We start from the raw sequence: 18,759 nt of genomic DNA on the forward strand, positions 1-18,759 counted from the left end.
ATCCAAATGCCTCTTAAACATTGTGACCTCAACTACCTTCTCCAGCTGTTCATTCCATACACACACCACCCTTTGTGTAAAAGTCTTGTCCCTCAGTTTCCTATGAAATCTATCCCATTAGACAATGGACAATAGGTGCAGGAGGAGGCCATTCGGCCCTTCGAACCAGCACCGCCATTCAATGTGACCATGGCTGATCATCCACAATCAGTACCCCGTTCCTGCCTTCTCCCCATATCCCTTGACTCCACTATCTTCCCCCCTCACCTTATAGAGTTTCAATAAATTAGTCTTGGTCACTGGCACTGAGGATTTAATAGTCTGGCTTAGTTTAGTTTATTGTCACATGTATCGAGCTACAGTGAAAAGATTTTTTGTTGCATGGTATCCAGTCAGCGGAAAGATTATTCCCCATTCTCTGCCTCAGACGGCGGTGGAGGCCGGTTCTCTGGATGCTTTCAAGAGAGAGCTAGAGAGGGCTCTTAAAAATAGCGGAGTCAGGGGATATGGGGAGAAGGCAGGAACGGGGTACTGATTGGGGATGATCAGCCATGATCACATTGAATGGCAGTGCTGGCTCGAAGGGCCGAATGGCCTACTCCTGCACCTATTGTCTATTGTCTATTGTCTATTACAATCCAGCCATCCACTGTGTACAGATTATAAGGATGAAGGGAATAACGTTTAGTGCCAGATATAGTCCGATCAAAGATGGTCTGAGGGTCTCCAATGTGGTAGATGGTAGTTCAGGACTGCCCTCTAGTTGGTGATGGAATGGTTCAGTTGCCTGATAACAGCTGGGAAGAAACTGTCCCTGAATTAATAGAGAGACGGAGTAGGTGGCAGGACTGGTGAAATATTTATAGAGTGGGTTTCAGGATAGACACTCAAACCGTTGCAATAATTAAAACACCATTTTGCGTGCTGTGATGTTTAAGAACCACAAACAAGGCTTAGCCAAGGGAAATAAACACATCATGATGTCGAGAAGATTAATTGAAGTGTAAAACCAGGCTTTAAGATCAGATTTACCCAGTCAAATATTTATATAGCCATTCAGCTGACAAATGGCAGAAACCCCAGCGTTCCATATCTTGTCTCACAGTCGGAGAGAAACTAATCGCTTTGGCCCCTCGTCTAGGTCTGAAGAGGGGTCTCGACCCGAAACGTCACCCATTCCTTCTCTCCACAGATGCTGCCCGTCCCGCTGAGTTACTCCAGCATTTTGTATCTATCTTCGGTTTAAACCAGCATCTGCAGTTCCTTCCTGCACATTCCATTTCTCTAGTTTCCCTCACCCCTGACATTCAGTCTAAAGAACGCTCTCGAACCGAAACGTCACCTACTCCTGCTCTCCAGAGATGCTGCCTGACCCGCTGAGTTAATAGACAATAGGTGCGGGAGTAGGCCATTCGGCCCTTCGAGCCAGCGCTACCATTCAATGTGATCATGGCTGATCATCCCCAATCAGTACCCCGTTCCTGCCTTCTCCCCATATCCCCTGACTCCGCTATCTTTAAGAGCCCTATCTAGCTCTCTCTTGAAAGTATCCAGAGAACCGGCCTCCACCGCCCTCTGAGGCAGAGAATTAACAGACTCACAACTCTCTGTGTGAAAAAGTGTTTCCTCGTCTCCGTTCTAAATGGCTTGCCCCTTATTCTTAAACTGTGGCCCCTGGTTCTGGACTCCCCCAACATCGGGGACACGTTTCCTGCCTCTAGCGTATCCAAGCCCTTAACAATCTTATATGTTTCAATAAGATACCCTCTCATCCTTCTAAACTCCAGAGCATACAAGCCCAGCTGCTCAATTCTCTCAACATATCAGCATTCCTCCAGCGCTTTGCGTCTATCCTCAGTATCGGACTTGCGCTCGTAGTCTGGACTGATGCTTCCGAGTTTGAAGCAGAGAGGATATACAAGGATGTTGCCGGGACTCGAGGGTCTGAGCTGGGAACACTAGTTCTACATTTTTCCCTTTGAGAATAGGGAAGATTCAAACTATAGGACATGACTTCAGCATTAAGGGACAGAAGTTTAGGGGTAATATGAGGGGGATTCTTTACTCAGAGAGTGGTAGCGGTGTGGAATGATCTTCCAGTGGAAGTGGTGGAGGCAGGTTCATTGGTATTATTTTAAAATAAATTGGATAGGCATATGGATGAGAAGGGTTATGGAGGGGCAGGGTTATGAGTGCAGGCAGGTGGGGGGGCGGGAAAAACAAATTGTTCGGCACGGACTTGTAGGGCCGAGATGGCCTGTTTCCGTGCTGTAATTGTTATATGGTTATATGGTTATTATCAATCGAGCCATCCACAGTGGACAGATACAGGATAAAGGAAATAACGTTTAGTACAAGGTAAAGTCCGATTAAAGACAGTCTGAGGGTCTCCAGTGAGGTAGATGGCAGCTCAGGGTGGTGAATCTGTGGAATTATCTGTCACAGAAGGCTGTGGAGGCCAAGTCAGTGGAAATTTTTAAGGCAGGCATAGATAGATTCTTGATTAGTACGGGTGTCAGAGGTTATGGGGAGAAGGCAGGAGTTAGGAGAGTGACAGGCATGGGGAGGGGGGGGGGGGCGCTATGAAAACATGGGGGGCTCACAACTTCTAGGCGGAAGAAGGGTTTCGGCCCGAAACGTTGCCTTTTTCCTTCGCTCCATAGATGCTGCTGCACCCGCTGAGTTCCTCCAGCATTTCGATTTTCCAGCATCTGCAGTTCCTTCTTAAAAACTAAACTGCTGACCTGGCGGGCCGCGGTCAGCAGGGGGAGCCGCCGAGCCGCTCCTGCTCGTTCCCCGAAGACCAGAGAATATAAACGAGGAAGCCTGCGACAATGGATGTGAAACTCAAGGCCGGGAGGAGAGGGGAGGAGAGGAGAGGAGAGGAGAGGAGAGGAGAGGGGACCAGGGTCTGGCCCTCCCCTCCCCCGCCCTCGAGGCTCCCACCCTTCGATTCACTGGAATTTAGAAGGATGAGAAGGGATCTGATAGACACATATACATATAGACTCTCCTAAGGGGTAGTGCCAGGTTAGATGCAAGAAACTCCAGCGATTTCCCCTGCCGTTGTTTTCGGGGGAGTCCAGAACCAGGGTCAAAATAAGGGGTCTGTCCCTCGCTGGTTTGTTTGCATCGTGAGTTGGATCTCCTGGTTACCGGACCTTCCGCTACCCCGACTACGTCTCCTGCCTGCCCCTCTTCGGAACCCTCGCTCAATCCTGAGCCTCTGTGTGAGTGCGGTGTACCCATTCCTGTGTTAATACTCTGTGCTACATTTAGCTCTTAGGGCTAACGGAATCAAGGGATATGTTAGGGGATATGGGGAGAAGGCAGGAACGGGTTACTGATTGGGGATGATCAGCTATGATCACATTGAATGGCGGTGCTGGCTCGAAGGGCCGAATGGCCTACTCCTGCGTCTATTGGCTATTGCCTACACCTCCACCTATTTTCTACGTTTCTACGTTTCTATGTGTTGTAATACATTAATATTTATAATATTTATTATATTAAAGAATAACAATATTCCCAGGGAACAAAGGTGGGCGGGCAAGGAGAGAGGGGCGTGGAATCACTGGTCGATTAACATGATCAAGGAAGGTGACAGCTGGAGGCCCAGCAGCAGCCTGGGACTCGCCTGGATCGGGCACCGCACCATGAGACCCGGAGCGCGGACCGGCCTGGACTTTGGATTGGCTCTTGCACGCAGACTTTTTCTGTACATTTTGCTAATTGGAGATTGTGCTCAGTTTAGTTTAGTTTAGTTTAGAGATTCAGCGTGGAAACAGGCCCTTCGGCCCACCGAGTCCGGGCCAACCAGCGATCCCCGCACACTAACACTATCCCACACACACTAGGGACAATATACATTTACACCAAGCCAATTAACCTGCAAACCTGCACGTCTTTGGAGTGTTGGATGGAAACCGAAGATTTCTGAGAAAACCCACGCAGGTCACGGGGAGAACGTGCAAACTCTGTACTGACAGCAGCCGTAGTCAGGATTGAATCCGGGTCTCTGGCACTGAAAGGCAACAACTCAACAGCTGCGCCATCGTGCCACTCTTGTACAATCCAATATATTAAATTGTATGCATAAAACTTTACGTACAATACTTATTGCAAAAATAATAATTTCTCCGTGTGTTTGCATGTGTACAATAATTCACCATTGATCATTGTTCAACAGAGTGTAAAAAGGTCATTTAATTATAGTCATACAGCATGGAAACGGGCTCATTGACCCAACCCAGGAAAAGGGGAAATGCAACGAGACCTGGGTGTCATGGTACATCAGTCATTAAAAGTAGGCATGCAGGTGCAGCAGGCAGTGAAGAAAGCGAATGGTATGTTAGCATTCATAGCAAAAGGATTTCAGTACAGGAGCAGGGAGGTTCTACTGCAGTTGTACAGGGTCTTGGTGAGACCACACCTGGAGTATTGCATACAGTTTTGGTCTCCTAATCTGAGGAAAGATATTCTTGCCATAGAGGGAATACAGAGAAGGTTCACCAGACTGATTCCTGGGATGTCAGGACTTTCATATGAAGAAAGACTGGATAGACTCAGCTTGTACACGCTAGAATTCAGAAGATTGAGGGGGGATCTTATAGAAACTTACAATATTCTTAAGGGGTTGGACAGGCTAGATGCAGGAAGATTATTCCCGATGTTGGGGAAGTCCAGAACAAGGGGTCACAGTTTAAGGATAAAGGGGAAGTCTTTTAGGACTGAGATGAGAAAAACATTTTTCACACAGAGAGTGGTGAATCTCTGGAATTCTCTGCCACAGAAGGTAGTTGAGGCCAGTTCATTGGCTATATTTAAGAGGGAGTTAGATGTGGTTTTCTTTGATGTGGTGGAGGGGTCAGGGGAAACTTTTTTTCCAATTTCTTACCTTGTAGGAGCTGAGATTAATTTTCGGATCGCAGTATCTGGTAGATCTGCGGCCTACCATCGATGGACCTGGAGGCCTCCTTGGACGGACCTTGGGGCCCCACTGCGGGGTGTGGACTTAACATCGGAGTCGATCCCTTGCCTGGGATCGCTCCAACAGCAGCCTGCGGACTTTACATCGGGAGGTCGCAGTCTCGGGAGAGGCCGTGGATGTCGGGAGCTCCAACGTCCGACCAGCCCCAACACGGGGTTCGATTGTCCGGCACGAGGGAGCTGACATCCCCTCGATGCAGGAGCTGATCACCTCGACGTTGGGTGCTCACCGCCGGCAATGTCCCGTCAACGGAGGGTTCGAGGCCCCCGACTGCGGGAGAGCAAATGGAAGAGTTGGAACTTTTTTTCGAGGAATGTGGAGGAGTCACTGTGGTGGATGTTTAGGTTAAAATGCGTTTTATGTGTTCCGTTCCTTTTTATTTGTATGACTGACTTGGCAAATGAAATTCCTCGCATGTTGCAAAACACACTTGGCTAATAAAGTATTATTGTGATTGTGATATCACTTTCCTATCCCTGTACCTGCCCAATCTGTCTCAAATGCTTCACGTGCCTCAAATATTTCAGTCCAATGATATTAAAAATGTTAGACTGGGATATAAAATTCGTAAACATTTGGAGAAATATGGGTTGATGAAACGAAGGCCAACGTGTGTCTGCATGAGACAAGTCATGTTTAATGGGCTGGCCCTGTGCTATTGATCAAATGACAGCATTGATAACAGCAACACAGTTGATGTAAACACATTCTCAGAAAGCCTTTGATAAAATGCCACATGGTGAGCTTGTTAGCAGAGCAGAAGCATGTTAGAATGAGAAGGATCTTGCGGCAATGTCAATATGAAATTTCTTGCTGTTACAGGAAACAGAGTCTTAGAGAAAGATTGCTTTATTGACTGGAGTTTAGGGGGTGCACCGACATCACCTGAAGGTTGGTACTTCAGAGGGTGGTGAATCTTTTAGATTAGTTTAGAGATACATCACGGAAACAGGCCCTTCGGCCCACCGGGTCCGTGCCGACCAGCGATCCCCGCACATTAACACTATCCGACACACACTAGGGACAATTTTTACATTCACCAAGCCAATTAACCTACATACATAGAAATTAGGTGCAGGAGTAGGCCATTCGGCCCTTCGAGCCTGCACCGCCATTCAATATGATCATGGCTGATCATCCAACTCAGTATCCCATCCCTGCCTTCTTTCCATACCCTCTGATCCCCTTAGCCACAAGGCCACATCTAACTCCCTCTTAAATATAGCCAATGAACTGGCCTCAACTACCCTCTGTGGCAGAGAGTTCCAGAGATTCACCACTCTCTGTGTGAAAAAAGTTCTTCTCATCTCGGTTTTAAAGGATTTCCCCCTTATCCTTAAGCTGTGACCCCTTGTCCTGGACGTCTTTGGAGTGTGGGAGGAAACCGAAGATCTGTGGAATTCTCTGCCTGGAGAGGGCGGTGGAGGCAGTTTCTCTGGATGCTTTCAAGAGAGAGCAAGATAGAGCTCTTAAAAATAGCGGAGTCAGGGGATATGGGGAGAAGGCAGGAACGGGGTACTGATTGGGGATGATCAGCCATGATCACATTGAATGGCGGTGCTGGCTCGAAGGGCCGAATGGCCTACTCCTGCACCTATTGTCTATTGTCTATCTCGGAGAAAACCCATGCAGGTCACGGGGAGAACGTACAAACTCCGTACAGACAGCACCCGTAGTTGGGATCGAACCCTGGTCTCTGACTCTGTGGGGCAGCAACTCTACCGCTGCGCCACCGTGCCAATGAAATCCATTGCCGTAGAGGGCTGCGGAGACCAAGTCAACCGATATTATTTAACACACAAATAGATTCTTGATTAGTGCGGGTGTCAGGGGTTATGGGAAGAAGGCAGGAGAATGGGGTTGAGAGGGAGAGATAGATCAGCCATGATTGAATGGCGGAGTAGACTCGACGGGCCGAATTCCGCTGCTATAACAACTTATAACTTACGAATGGAATTGTTGTCAAGACAAAAATGCTGATAGGCTTCAGAGTTTCCAGTGATTCCAGTATTTATTTTCAACAATAACAACATGGATAGCTCGTCATTTATCGGATATTTATATATACAATAAATATAAGCATGTGATAAATCAGCTGTATGTACAATGCAGTTACAATACCATATGGTATGTGGTATATACAATACATAGTTACTTTATAACATATTAGTACATGAGGTGATATACAATTTATTTTAAAATATTGCACTTCCGCTCACATTCAAATTAAAAGTCTTTTCAATTGGGAAATCTATGAGATCCATCGATTGATTGATCGATTGTTTCCAGCATGGAAACAGGCAGCTTTGACCCAACTATCGATCACCCGTTCACACTAGTTCTATGATATCCCACTTTCTCGTCCACTCCCTGCACACTAGGGGGTAAATTTCCAGAGGGCGGCACGGTGGCACAGCGGTAGAGTTGCTGCCTCACAGCGCCAGAGAGTCGTACGTTCGATCCGGACTACGGGTGCTGTCTGTACGGAGTTTGTACCTTCTCCCCGTGGGTTTTCTCCAAGATCCTCCGGTTTCCTCCCACACTCTAAAGACGTGGATGCTTGTAGGTTAATTGGCTTGGTGTAAATGTAAAATTGTTCCCTTGTGTGTGTGTGTGTGTGTGTGTGTGTGTGTGTGTGTGTGTGTGTGTGTGTGTGTGCGTGTGTGTGTGTGTGTGTGGGATAGTGTTAGCGTGCGGGGATCGCTGGTCGGCGCGGACTCGGTAGGCCGAAGTGGGCCTGCTTCCACGCTGTATCTCTGAACTAATACTAAACTAAACTAAACCCACGCGGTCACGTGGAGAACGTGCACAGTCCACGCACACGAAGGTCAGGATCGAACCTGGGTCTCCGGCGCTGTGAGGCAGCAGCTCCACCCGCTGCGCCACCGTGACGCCCAGATGTTTTAAGCAGATCTGTTGCATTCAGTGCAGAGGGAACAGCAAAGAGATACACTAAATATGCGCCAGGCTGGGACCTCCGTCTCAGACTGCACGAGACATTTAGAAAGTGCACAACGTTTCAAGCTCGCGATAGGGCCAGTTCGCTAGACTGTTTTGGAACTGATAACCTCCCTGTAGGAATTGAAAAATCGGTGGGAAAATGTCGATCGATAGGTGCAGAGACTTCTTATACATCTGGGTGAGTGAATCCATTTGTAATCACATTGATTAAATTGCTCCATAAAGTGTGAAGCAGCCTCAGATATGTTATCAGCGACTATTTGTACAGCATATCCTTTAAACCTTTAAAATCCTTTAAAACCGAGATGAGGAGAACTTTTTTCACACAGAGAGTGGTGAATCTCTGGAACTCTCTGCCACAGAGGGTAGTTGAGGCCACAGTTCATTGGCTATATTTAAGAGGGAGTTAGATGTGGCCCTTGTGGCTAAGGGATCAGAGGGTATGGAGAGAAGGCAGGTACGGGATACTGAGTTGGATGATCAGCCATGATCATATTGAATGGCGGTGCAGGCTCGAAGAAGCCGAATGGCCTCTACTCCTGCACCTAATTTCTATGTTTCTATATTTACTACGCTCATGGTTTTAATGTGGCTAGATGCAATCTCTCCCTTTGTTTGTAGGAATATGGAACTGCAGGTGCTGGTTTACAAAAAAAAAGACACAAAGTGCTGGAGTAACTCAGCGGGTGAAGGTAGCATCTCTGGAGAACATGGATAGGCGACGTTTCAGGTCGGGACCCATCTTCAGATATTCTAGGTCCTGACCAATGAAGACAATGACCTCTTATGCCGTATTCTCCACCCCATCTACCAAACTTCACTGTTGTGGAGTTTCTTGGTGAATAGAGTCATGCAATGTCCTTCCCCCCCACCCCCCCCCCCCCCCCCCCCCCCCCCCCCCCCCCCTCCTCCTGGTGCAGGAAGCCCTGAGGAGCAAGGTACTGTTAGGTTTGTTGTGGCGATCCGGGTTAGATTATTGCAGTGGTTGTATCAAGAGAATGGGTTTCATTCAGTATGAGATTCCATGTGCCAAGCTGATGCTGCCTGGTAGTCTAGATGGAAGGGGAGACAGTGTGGGTAGGAACTGCAGATGCTGTTTTCAAACCGAAGATCGCCACAAAGTGCCGGAGTAACTCAGCGGGACAGGCAGCATCTCTGGAGAGAAGGAATGGGGGGTGACGTTTCGGGTCGAGACCCTTCTTAGATAGTTCAGAGGGGTAACGGAATCAAGGGAGGCGGGGAGAAAGCAGGAATGGGGTACTGATTCGCAGCCATGATCCGGAGAGAAGGAATGGGCGACGTTTCGGGTCTGAGGAAGGGTCTCGACCCGAAACGTCGCCCATTCCTTCCCTCCAGAGATGCCGCCTGCCCCGCTGAGTTACTCCAGCTTTTTGCGTCGATCTCTGGAGCGAGAGACCGGTTCATTTATTGCCGACAGTGCAGTGTGAGGCTGCAAACTCCCTTGTGGAAAAACGGCCGTTTTCTGGTGCACGATTAAAGGGCCTGTCCCACTTGGCGATTTTTTTCGGCAACTGCCGGCATCACCGACTGTGACGTATCAGGTCACCGAAAAATACGCCGCGTGACGACGTATATTGACGTGCGCCGTTTTTTCAAGTGTCGCAACATTTTTTTTGTTGCCGCTGGATTTTGAAATGTTCACAATTTCCTGGCGACACTGATAAGACATGTAAGAAACATATAAGATTGTTAAGGGCTTGGGCACGCTAGAGGCAGGAAACATGTTCCCGATGTTGGGGGAGTCCAGAACCAGGGGCCACAGTTTAAGAATAAGGAGTAAGCCATTTAGAACAGAAACACTTTTTCTCACAGAGAGTGGTGAATGTGGAATTCTCTGCCTCGGAGGGCGGTGGAGGCAGGTTCTCTGGATGCTTTCAAGAGAGAGCTAGATAGGGCTCTTAAAAATGGCAGGGGAGTCAGGGGGATATGGGGGGAAGGCAGGAACGGGGTACTGATTGGGGATGATCAGCCATGATCATATTGAATGGCGGTGCTGGCTCGAAGGGCCGAATGGCCTCTACTCCTGCACCTATTGTCTATTGTCTATTGACGCCGACAGTGGCCGAATAAAACGCCAAGTGGGACAGGTTGGACGTAAATTGTCTCATGTCTACCCTTGAATTAATTTGCTCCCTTCCATTTTAACGTTGAGGGTAAAACAACTCGTGTCATGGTGACTCAAGGCTACCTTCCCTTTCATTCGCTCTGCGCGGTTCCTCCGTCGTGGACCTGCTGGGAAAACTGCCTGCTCAGCGGAGCGAGGTTGTCCGTCCCATCCCGCGGCGACCCGTTTCCAATTGCATCCGGAGAAGCGAACTGGAGCTTCAACTTGAGCCCAGACCTCCGGCTTTCCGCCACAGTTTCATTCTCATCCCTCCACTTCAGCTTGATCCCGTTTTCATCCGGCGTTTGCAGGTTTTCCGGCTCTTCCTCGTTGATCCACTCTGCTGTGCTGGGCTGCTGCGGCGTGACTGAAATGGACTTGGGCAAACTCGGACATTCTATCTCGGGATGGTTTTCATCGCCTCTGTATCCACCAACTGCACAAAAGAGACACAAAGACATTGTTTAAGTCAAGTCAAGTCAAGTCAAGTTTATTTGTCACATACACATATGAGATGTGCAGTGAAATGAAAGTGGCAATGCTCGCGGACTTTTGTGCAAAAAGACAAACAACAAAACAACCAAACAAATTATAAACACAATCATAACACACATATTCTTTTACACAATAAATAATAGAAGGAAAAACGTTCTGTAGAGTTAGTCCCTGGTGAGATAGGCATATTAACATAATATGGTGGGATAAGAAGGAACTGCACATGCTGGAGAATCGAAGGTACACAAAAAAGCTGGAGAAACTCAGCGGGTGCAGCAGCATCTATGGAGCAAAGGAAATAGGCAACGTTTCGGGCCGAAACTGAAAATATTGAATGGCAGTGCTGGCTCAAAAGGGCCGAATGGCCTACTCCTGCACCTGTTTCTATAATACTACATATAAATATAATCAAGGCAAACTCAAGTAAAAGATGTAGAGCAAATGAGAAGATGTGGATTATAGCTTAGGTTAGAGATACAGTGCGGAAACAGGCCATTCGGCCCACCGGGTCCGTGCCGACCAGCGATCCCCGCACATTAACACTATCCTACACACATTAGGGATCATTTTTTACATTTACCAAGCCAATTAACCTACAAACCAGCACGTCTTTGGAGAGTGGGAGGAAACCGAAGATCTCGGAGAAAACCCACGTGGGTCACAGGGAGAACGTGCACACTCCGTACAGACAGCACCCGTAGTCAGGATTGAACCCTCATCCTGCACCTATTTTTTTATGTTAATATGTATAGCCCTCCATAATGTTTGGGACAAAGACCCATCATTTATTTATTTGCCTATGTACTCCACAATATGAGATTTGTAATAGAAAAAAATCACATGTGGTTAAAGTGAACATTGTCAGATTGTAATAAAGGCCATTTCTATATGGTTTCGTTTCACCATGTAGAACTTTCATTTACATGACATTGCTGTGTCCCAAACATCATGGTGCCCTGAAATGGGGAGACTGTGTAAAAACTGCTCACCCTGGATCAGTCCAGGGAATAGAGGACCAGAGGACATAGGTTTAAGGTGAAGGGGAAAAGATTTAATAGGAATCTGTGTCATCAGCAAACTTGAGAAGCTTGACAGAGGTGTCTGTGGAGGTGCAGTCGTTGGTGTAGAGAGAGTCGAGGAGAGGGGAGAGTACGCAGCCTTGCGGTGCTCCTATGCTGTGGGTCTGTGGGTCCGAGATGTGCTTTCCCAGCCTCACATGCTGCTTCCTGTCTTGTCCCAAACATGATGGAGGGCACTGTATATCCACATAGACACGCACACATAAAAAACAAACAATAACAGTGCAATGATACCAATAATAGTCTATGTAGTTCAGAGCCAGTTTGGAGGTTGTAGTGTTTAATAGCCTGATGGCTGCAGGGAAGAAACTGTTCCTGAATCTGGGTGTTACAGTTTTCCGGATTAAAGTAGCCATCGGACACTAGTGGTGGTGGGCCTGTGCTTCAATTCCATGAGGACAACTTTTATGTATGAAAGCATGAGAGGAATTGATCGGGCAGAATCTCTTGCCCGGAGTAGGGGAATAGAGGACCAGAGGACATAGGTTTAAGGTGAAGGGGAAAAGATTTAATAGGAATCTGAGGGGTGACCTTTTCACACAGAGGGTGGTGGGTGTACGGAACGAGCTGCCAGAGGAGGTGGTTGAGGCTGGGACTATCGCAATAATGTTTCAGAAACATTTAGACGGGTACATGGATATAGGACAGGTTTGAAGGGATATGGGCCAAAGGTGGGCTGGTGGGACTAGTGTAGCTGGGACGTGTTGGCCGGTGTTGGGCGAGTTGGGCCGAAGTTGGGCCATTTTGTCGTGGGTGGTGACTTGTGTGTTCTTCGAAGGCTTATTCTGGGCATGATACGGCCATTGGGTTATGGAAATAGATGAAGGGAGTGATTCTCTAGAGAGTGATACTCTCTAGAATTTAGGAGATTGAGAGGGGATCTTAAAGAAACTTTCAAAATTCTTAAGGGGTTGGACAGGCTAGATGCAGGAAGATTATTCCCGATGTTGGGGAAGTCCAGGACAAGGGGTCACAGCTTAAGGATAAGGGGGAAATCCTTTAAAACCGAGATGAGAAGAAATGTTTTTCACACAGAGAGTGGTGAATCTCTGGAACTCTCTGCCACGGAAGGTAGTTGAGGCCAGTTAATTGGCTATATTTAAGAGGGAGTTAGATGTGGCCCTTGTGGCTAAGGGGATCAGGGGGTATGGAGAGAAGGCAGGTACGGGAGCCATGATCATATTGAATGGCGGTGCAGGCTCGAAGGGCCGAATGGCCTACTCCTGCACCTAATTTCTATGTTTCTATGTTTCTATCCCTGTGTTTTTGGCGGAGTTGTTGATGTTCTTTACCTGTGAGGGACCGGGCCAGTTTGCCTTTCTTTTGTGACTCATCGGCTAAACAAACCGATCTCCTCTGTGGTGGAAGGAAATAAAAGAGCAATTAATATACAAAAGTTGCTTTGCCTCCCGCCTCTGTCATCAATTATTAATTATTAATTATCAGCAGCAGTCTGTGTTTATGGTTGCCACGTGTACCGAGGTACAGTGAAAAGCTGCGATTTGTTTGCTATCCAAAACAGATCAGATGATTCTCTACGGTAAGTAAAAATGCTGGAGAAACTAGCGGGTGAGGCAGCATCGCTGTGCACAAATAAATAAGTTCAAAGGTGATAGGAGCAAAATTAGGCCATTTGGCCCATCAAGTATACTCCGCCATTCAATCATGGCTGAACTATCTCTCCCTCCTAATCCCATTCTCCTGCCTTCTCCCCATAACCTCTGACATCCGTACTAATCAATAATCTATCTATCTCTGCCTTTAAAATATCCATTGACTTGGCCTCCACAGCATCTGGGGCAATGAATTCCACAGATTCACCACCCTCTGACTAAAGACATCCCTTCTCATCTACTTTCTACAGGTTTGTCCCTTTTATTCTGAGGCTACGCTCTCTGGTTCTAGACTCTCCCACTGGTGGAAACATCCTGTCCACATCCACTCTACCCAGGCCATTCACTATTCGTGAAGTTTCAATGAGCCCCCCACTCATCCTTCTAAACTATGAGAGAGAAGCGAGTGTCACCAAACTTCTGAGTTCTTCGGGGGGTGGAACCCTCTCCATGACAGACGTGAAACTCACCGTTTGACCTGTTTTTACAAAATGTTAAATGGTCAGCTCGACATAGACTACAAGACCTACACCAAACCAAAACCAATTAGGAGCAGACGAGGGTATTCGATCCAATTTGGGATCCCAGCTACCAAGACAGATGTGTACAGCAATTTGTTCTTCCCCCGCACAATTAAAGTATGGAATAGTCTTTACCCTACTATAATTACCCAACCAGATACAACTAAATTTAAAGTAGCTCTTTCTTCCCAAAAACCCTTTCTGGCTTAAGCCCTCCCTTCACCACCTCCAGTTTAAATTCCATTTGGAATATTTTGGAGGACCAAGGAACCAAGAACCAAGAACCCCAGCGACTACAGGCCCAGCGCCCTCAATCGCTCATCATATGTTAACCCACTCAATCCCGGGATCATCCTCTGGGCCCTCTCCAGCACCAGCACATCCTTCCTCAGCTATGGTGCCCAAAACTGCCCACAATAACGTCTTCTGTCAGAGCCCCGTTGAGCGGTGATGATAGGGCCCGTCCAATTACCTTTACGGAATTCAGAGAGACGTCATCTTTCAGCAAACTCTCCTGTCGCCGCAGGAAGATCTCCTTGGCCTGGTTGGTGCTTTTCCCCTGCGGCAAGGTGTGCCTGTTGTAGGACGGCATCTGTGTAAAGGGGAGCAACAGATTATGGCAATGCTGAGGTCTTAGTCACACGGCACGGAAACAGGCCCTTCGGCCCCACCAAGATGCCCCATCTACCCCAGTCCCACACCTGCCCACGTTTGTTCCATATCACTCTGAGCCTTGTTCCTATCCATGTACCTGTCCAGGTGACATTTATATGCTGTGTTTAAGAGGGAACTGCAGATGCTGGAGAATCGAACGTTACAGAAAAAATCTGGAGAAACTCAGCGGGGTGCAGCAGCATCTATGGAGCGAAGGAAATAGGCAACGTTTCGGGCTGAAACCCTTCTTCAGACTGATTGGGGGCGGGGGTGGGCGGGGACAAGAAAGGGAAAAGGAGGAGGAGCCCGAAGGCTGGGGGATGGGAGGAGACAGCAGGGGGACTGAGGAAGGGGAGGAGACAGCAAGGACTAACAAAATTGGGAGAATTCGATGTTCATGCCCCCGGGATGCAGACTCCCCAAACGGAATATGAGGTGCAGACATTTATATGCTGTTGTGGTAGCTGCCTCGACTACCTCCCTTGGCAAAAGATGCACATTAGTAAGTAAGCAAGTTTATTGGCCAACTATTCACATACAAGGAATTTGCCTTGGTGCTCCGCTCACAGGTAACAACATGACATACAGTGACAGTTACGAATGGCTGAGAAAACACTAAATATTAATAATAAAACATTCACGATAAAACACCATTGATCAAGCATGTGGACGAACAAAATACCAGATCAAAGGGAGGCTACAGATTTTTGGCTGTTGAGTAGAGCAACTACTCTTGGATAAAAACTGTTTTTATGGCTGGCTGTGGTGGCCAGCAAAGTGCTGGAGTAACTCAGCGGGTCAGGCAGCATCCCGGGAGAACATGGATAGGTGATGTTTTGGGTTGGGACCATTCTTTAGACTAGGAGTCTGAAGAAGGGGTTTTGACCTGAGATGTGTCACACATCCGTTTTCTCCAGAGATGCTGCCTGACCCGTTTAGTTACTCCGGCACTTTGTGTCTATCTTTGGTATAAGCCAGCATCTGCCGTTCCTTTCAACACATACCTCCCATAGCCCCACCACCCCCTAAGTGAAAAATTTTGTCCCCTCACCCTAAAGCAAACCCAAGCAGTCACAGCGAGAACATGCACTGTAATTACATCTTCCTCTTGAGTTTGGTTCAGTTTAGTTTAGTTTAGAGATACAGCGCGGAAACAGGCCCTTCGGCCCAACGGGTCCGCAACAACCAGCGATCCCCGTACATTAACACTATCCTACACTGTTAGGGGCATAGCGGAGTCAGGGGGTATGGGGAGAAGGCAGGAACGGGGTACTGGTTGGGGATGATCAGCCATGATCACATTGAATGGCAGTGCTGGCTCAAAGGGCCGAATGGCCTACTCCTGTACCTATTGTCTATTGACAATTTTTACATTTTACCAAATCTGTACATCTTTGGAGTGTGGGAGGAAATCGAAGATCTCGGAGAAAACCCACGCAGGTCACGGGGAGAACGTGCAAACTCCGTACAGACAGCAGCCGCGGTCGGGATCGAACCCGGGTCAATAGACAATAAACAATGGGTGCAGGAGTAGGCCATTCGGCCCTTCGAGCCAGCACCGCCATTCAATGTGATCATGGCTGATCATCACACCAACATTGGAGATTAGAGTTACAGCCCCTCCGGAGACAGGCCCTTCAGCGCATCGATCACCCGTTCACCCACACACACAACCAATAAATTCGTACCGTTTGCCGAATTCGATAGAGATTTCTTAACAAGAGCTCCTGGATATTATCGAGCTGTTCTGGTGACACTGGCCGTTTGGTGACTTCTGCGGCTTTCTCATTCCTGTGTGGAGAAGATTAAAAACAAGATTCACTCTCATGGATAGAAGGATGAGGGGGCACCTCATAGAAACTTATCAAATTGTGAAAGGCCTGGATGGAGCGGATGTGGAGAGGATGTTTCCACTGGTGGGAGAGTCCAGGACTAGAGGCCACAGCCTCAGAATAAAAGGACCAACCTTTAGAAAGGAGATGAGGAGGGATTTCTTTAGCCAGAGGGTAGTGAATCTGTGGAATTCATTGCCACAGACAGCTGTGGAGACCAAGCCAATGGGTATTTTTAAGGCGGAGATTAAAAGATTCTTGATTAGTACGGGTGCCTAGTTTAGTTTTGTTTAGAGATACAGCGCGGAAACAGGCCGTACTGCCCACCAGATCTGCGCCGACCAGCGATCCCCGCGCACTAACACTATCCTACACACACTAGGGCGAATCTTTTTACATTTATACCAAGCCAATTAAGCTACAAACCTGTACATCTTTGGAGTGTGGGGGGAAACTGAAGATCTCGGAGAAAACCCACGCAGGTCAAGGGGAGAAGGTACAAACTCCGTACAAACAGCAGCCGCAGTCGGGATCGAACACGGGTCTCCGGCGCTGCATTCGCTGTAAGGCAGCAACTCTCCCGCTGTGCCACCAAGATGGGGTTATGGGGAGAAGGCAGGAGATTGGGGTTGAGAGGGAGCAATGGATCAGACAAGATTAAATGGCAGAGTCCACGTGATGCGCCAAATGGCCTCATCCTGATCCTATCACATATGCCCCTGTCCCACTTAGGAAACCTGAACGGAAACCTCTGGAGACTTTGCGCCCCACCCAAGGTTTCCGTGCGGTTCCCGGAGGTTTTTAATTTTTTTAAATAATCGCCGGAACATAGAAGAAGCGGAAACCACTTTCGACCATTAGGGAGACTGACAAAAACCTCCGGTAACCTCACGGAAACCTCCGGGAACCGAACGGAGACCTTGGGTGGGGCGCAAAGTCTCCAGAGGTTTCCGTTCAGGGTTTCCTAAGTGGGACAGGGGCATTAGGAACTTAATCAAACTTAATCTTATCTTGCACTGAATATTGTATCCTTAATCATAGGCAGTTTGTACCGTGGGCAGTTTGATTGTAATCATGTGTTGTCTTTCCGCTGACTGGTTAGCACGCAACGAAAAGCTTTTCACTGCACCTCGGTACACGTGACAATAAACTAGACTGAACTAAACCAAGCCAAACTAAATCTCACAATTTGGAGGCAGCGGGTATTATGCAGGATGGGGAGGAACATGGATCACGTGCAGGCAGAGTAGATGAGTTCACCTTGCCCTCATGCTTGCACAGACACAGTGGGCCGAAGGGCCTGTTCCTCAGCTCTACAGTCTTATGTTCTGTGTGCCGAGTCACTGCATCTGATTACAAAAAGACTCTGTCCCTGGAAATGCTTTAATAATTGATTAAATGAAGTTTATTGCTTCAGATGCAGCAGCTGAAATTTCCGCTGGCATCAGTTTGACATGAGCTTAGACCCTGCATCAGTCTCAATCTGAAAGGGCAGCATTAAATTATTGAAGTGGAATAAAGTTGTTGTTGCTTCCCTGGAGTTTAGTTTGAGTTTGAATTTTTTGTTCTTGGCCCTGCTGGGGGTCCACAGGCCTCCCCCCCCCCCCCCCCCCCCCCCCCCCCCCGCAAAGTCTCCAGAGGTTTCCGTTCCTGGCAAACCCAGGTTTAGTCGCCGACTATCCGACCACAGAGCAGGTAGCACGGGATTACATGGCACCCGTGGTGGGGTAATCCCGTGCTAACTGCTCCATGGTCGGATAGATATTAAGATGTATTCTTAATGAGCACGGGTGTCGGGGTTACGGGGAGAAGACAGGAGAATGGGGTTGATAGGGAAAGATCGATCAGCCTTGATTGAACTCCACGCACCATTCAATCATGGCTGATCTATCTCTCCCTCCTAACCCCATTCTCCTGCCTTCTCCCCATAACCCCTGACACCCGCACTAATCAAGAATGTGTATATCGTCACCTTAAAAATACCCATTGACTTGGCCTCCACAGCCGTCTGTGGCAATGAATCCCACAGATTCACCACCCTCTTACTAAAGAAATTCCTAGGTATTCCGGAGGTTTTTGTCAGTCTCCCTAATGGTCAAAAGTGGTTTCCGCTTCTTCTATGTACCGGCGATTATTTAAAAAAATTAAAAACCTCCAGGAACCGCAAGGAAACCTTGGGCGGGGCGCAAAGTCTCCAGAGGTTTCCGTTCAGGTTTCCTAAGTGGGACAGGGGTATAAGATCAGGATGAGGCCCTTTGGCGCATCAAGTGGACTCTGCCATTTAATCTTGTCTGATCCATCGCTCCCTCTCAACCCCAATCTCCTGCCTTCTCCCCATAACCCCATCTTGGTGGCACGGCGGTAGAGTTGCTGCCTTACAGCGAATGCAGCGCCGGAGACCCGTGTTCGATCCCGACTGCGGCTGCTGTTTGTACGGAGTTTGTACCTTCTCCCCGTGACCTGCGTGGGTTTTCTCCGAGACCTTCAGT

At 48.0% G+C, this 18,759-nt stretch overlaps 1 protein-coding gene across 1 annotated transcript in view; it reads right to left on the minus strand.

Moving 5' to 3' along the window:
• Nucleotides 1–8,851: 8,851 nt before the first annotated feature.
• The window catches only part of LOC129702010 (sodium/hydrogen exchanger 2-like), a 61,852-nt gene continuing 51,944 nt past the window's right edge, over nucleotides 8,852–18,759 (minus strand). The window contains exons 9-12 of the mRNA XM_055643494.1: nucleotides 16,127–16,229; nucleotides 14,257–14,376; nucleotides 12,943–13,006; nucleotides 8,852–10,512 (exon numbers count right to left, since the gene is read on the minus strand). Of these exons, the coding sequence (XP_055499469.1) occupies nucleotides 10,169–10,512; nucleotides 12,943–13,006; nucleotides 14,257–14,376; nucleotides 16,127–16,229 (631 nt within the window). The 3' untranslated portion in view covers nucleotides 8,852–10,168. The remainder of the gene's footprint in view (nucleotides 10,513–12,942; nucleotides 13,007–14,256; nucleotides 14,377–16,126; nucleotides 16,230–18,759) is intronic.

The sequence above is a fragment of the Leucoraja erinacea genome, chromosome 12 (genome assembly GCF_028641065.1).
Source record: "Leucoraja erinacea ecotype New England chromosome 12, Leri_hhj_1, whole genome shotgun sequence".
NCBI lineage: Eukaryota > Metazoa > Chordata > Chondrichthyes > Rajiformes > Rajidae > Leucoraja > Leucoraja erinaceus.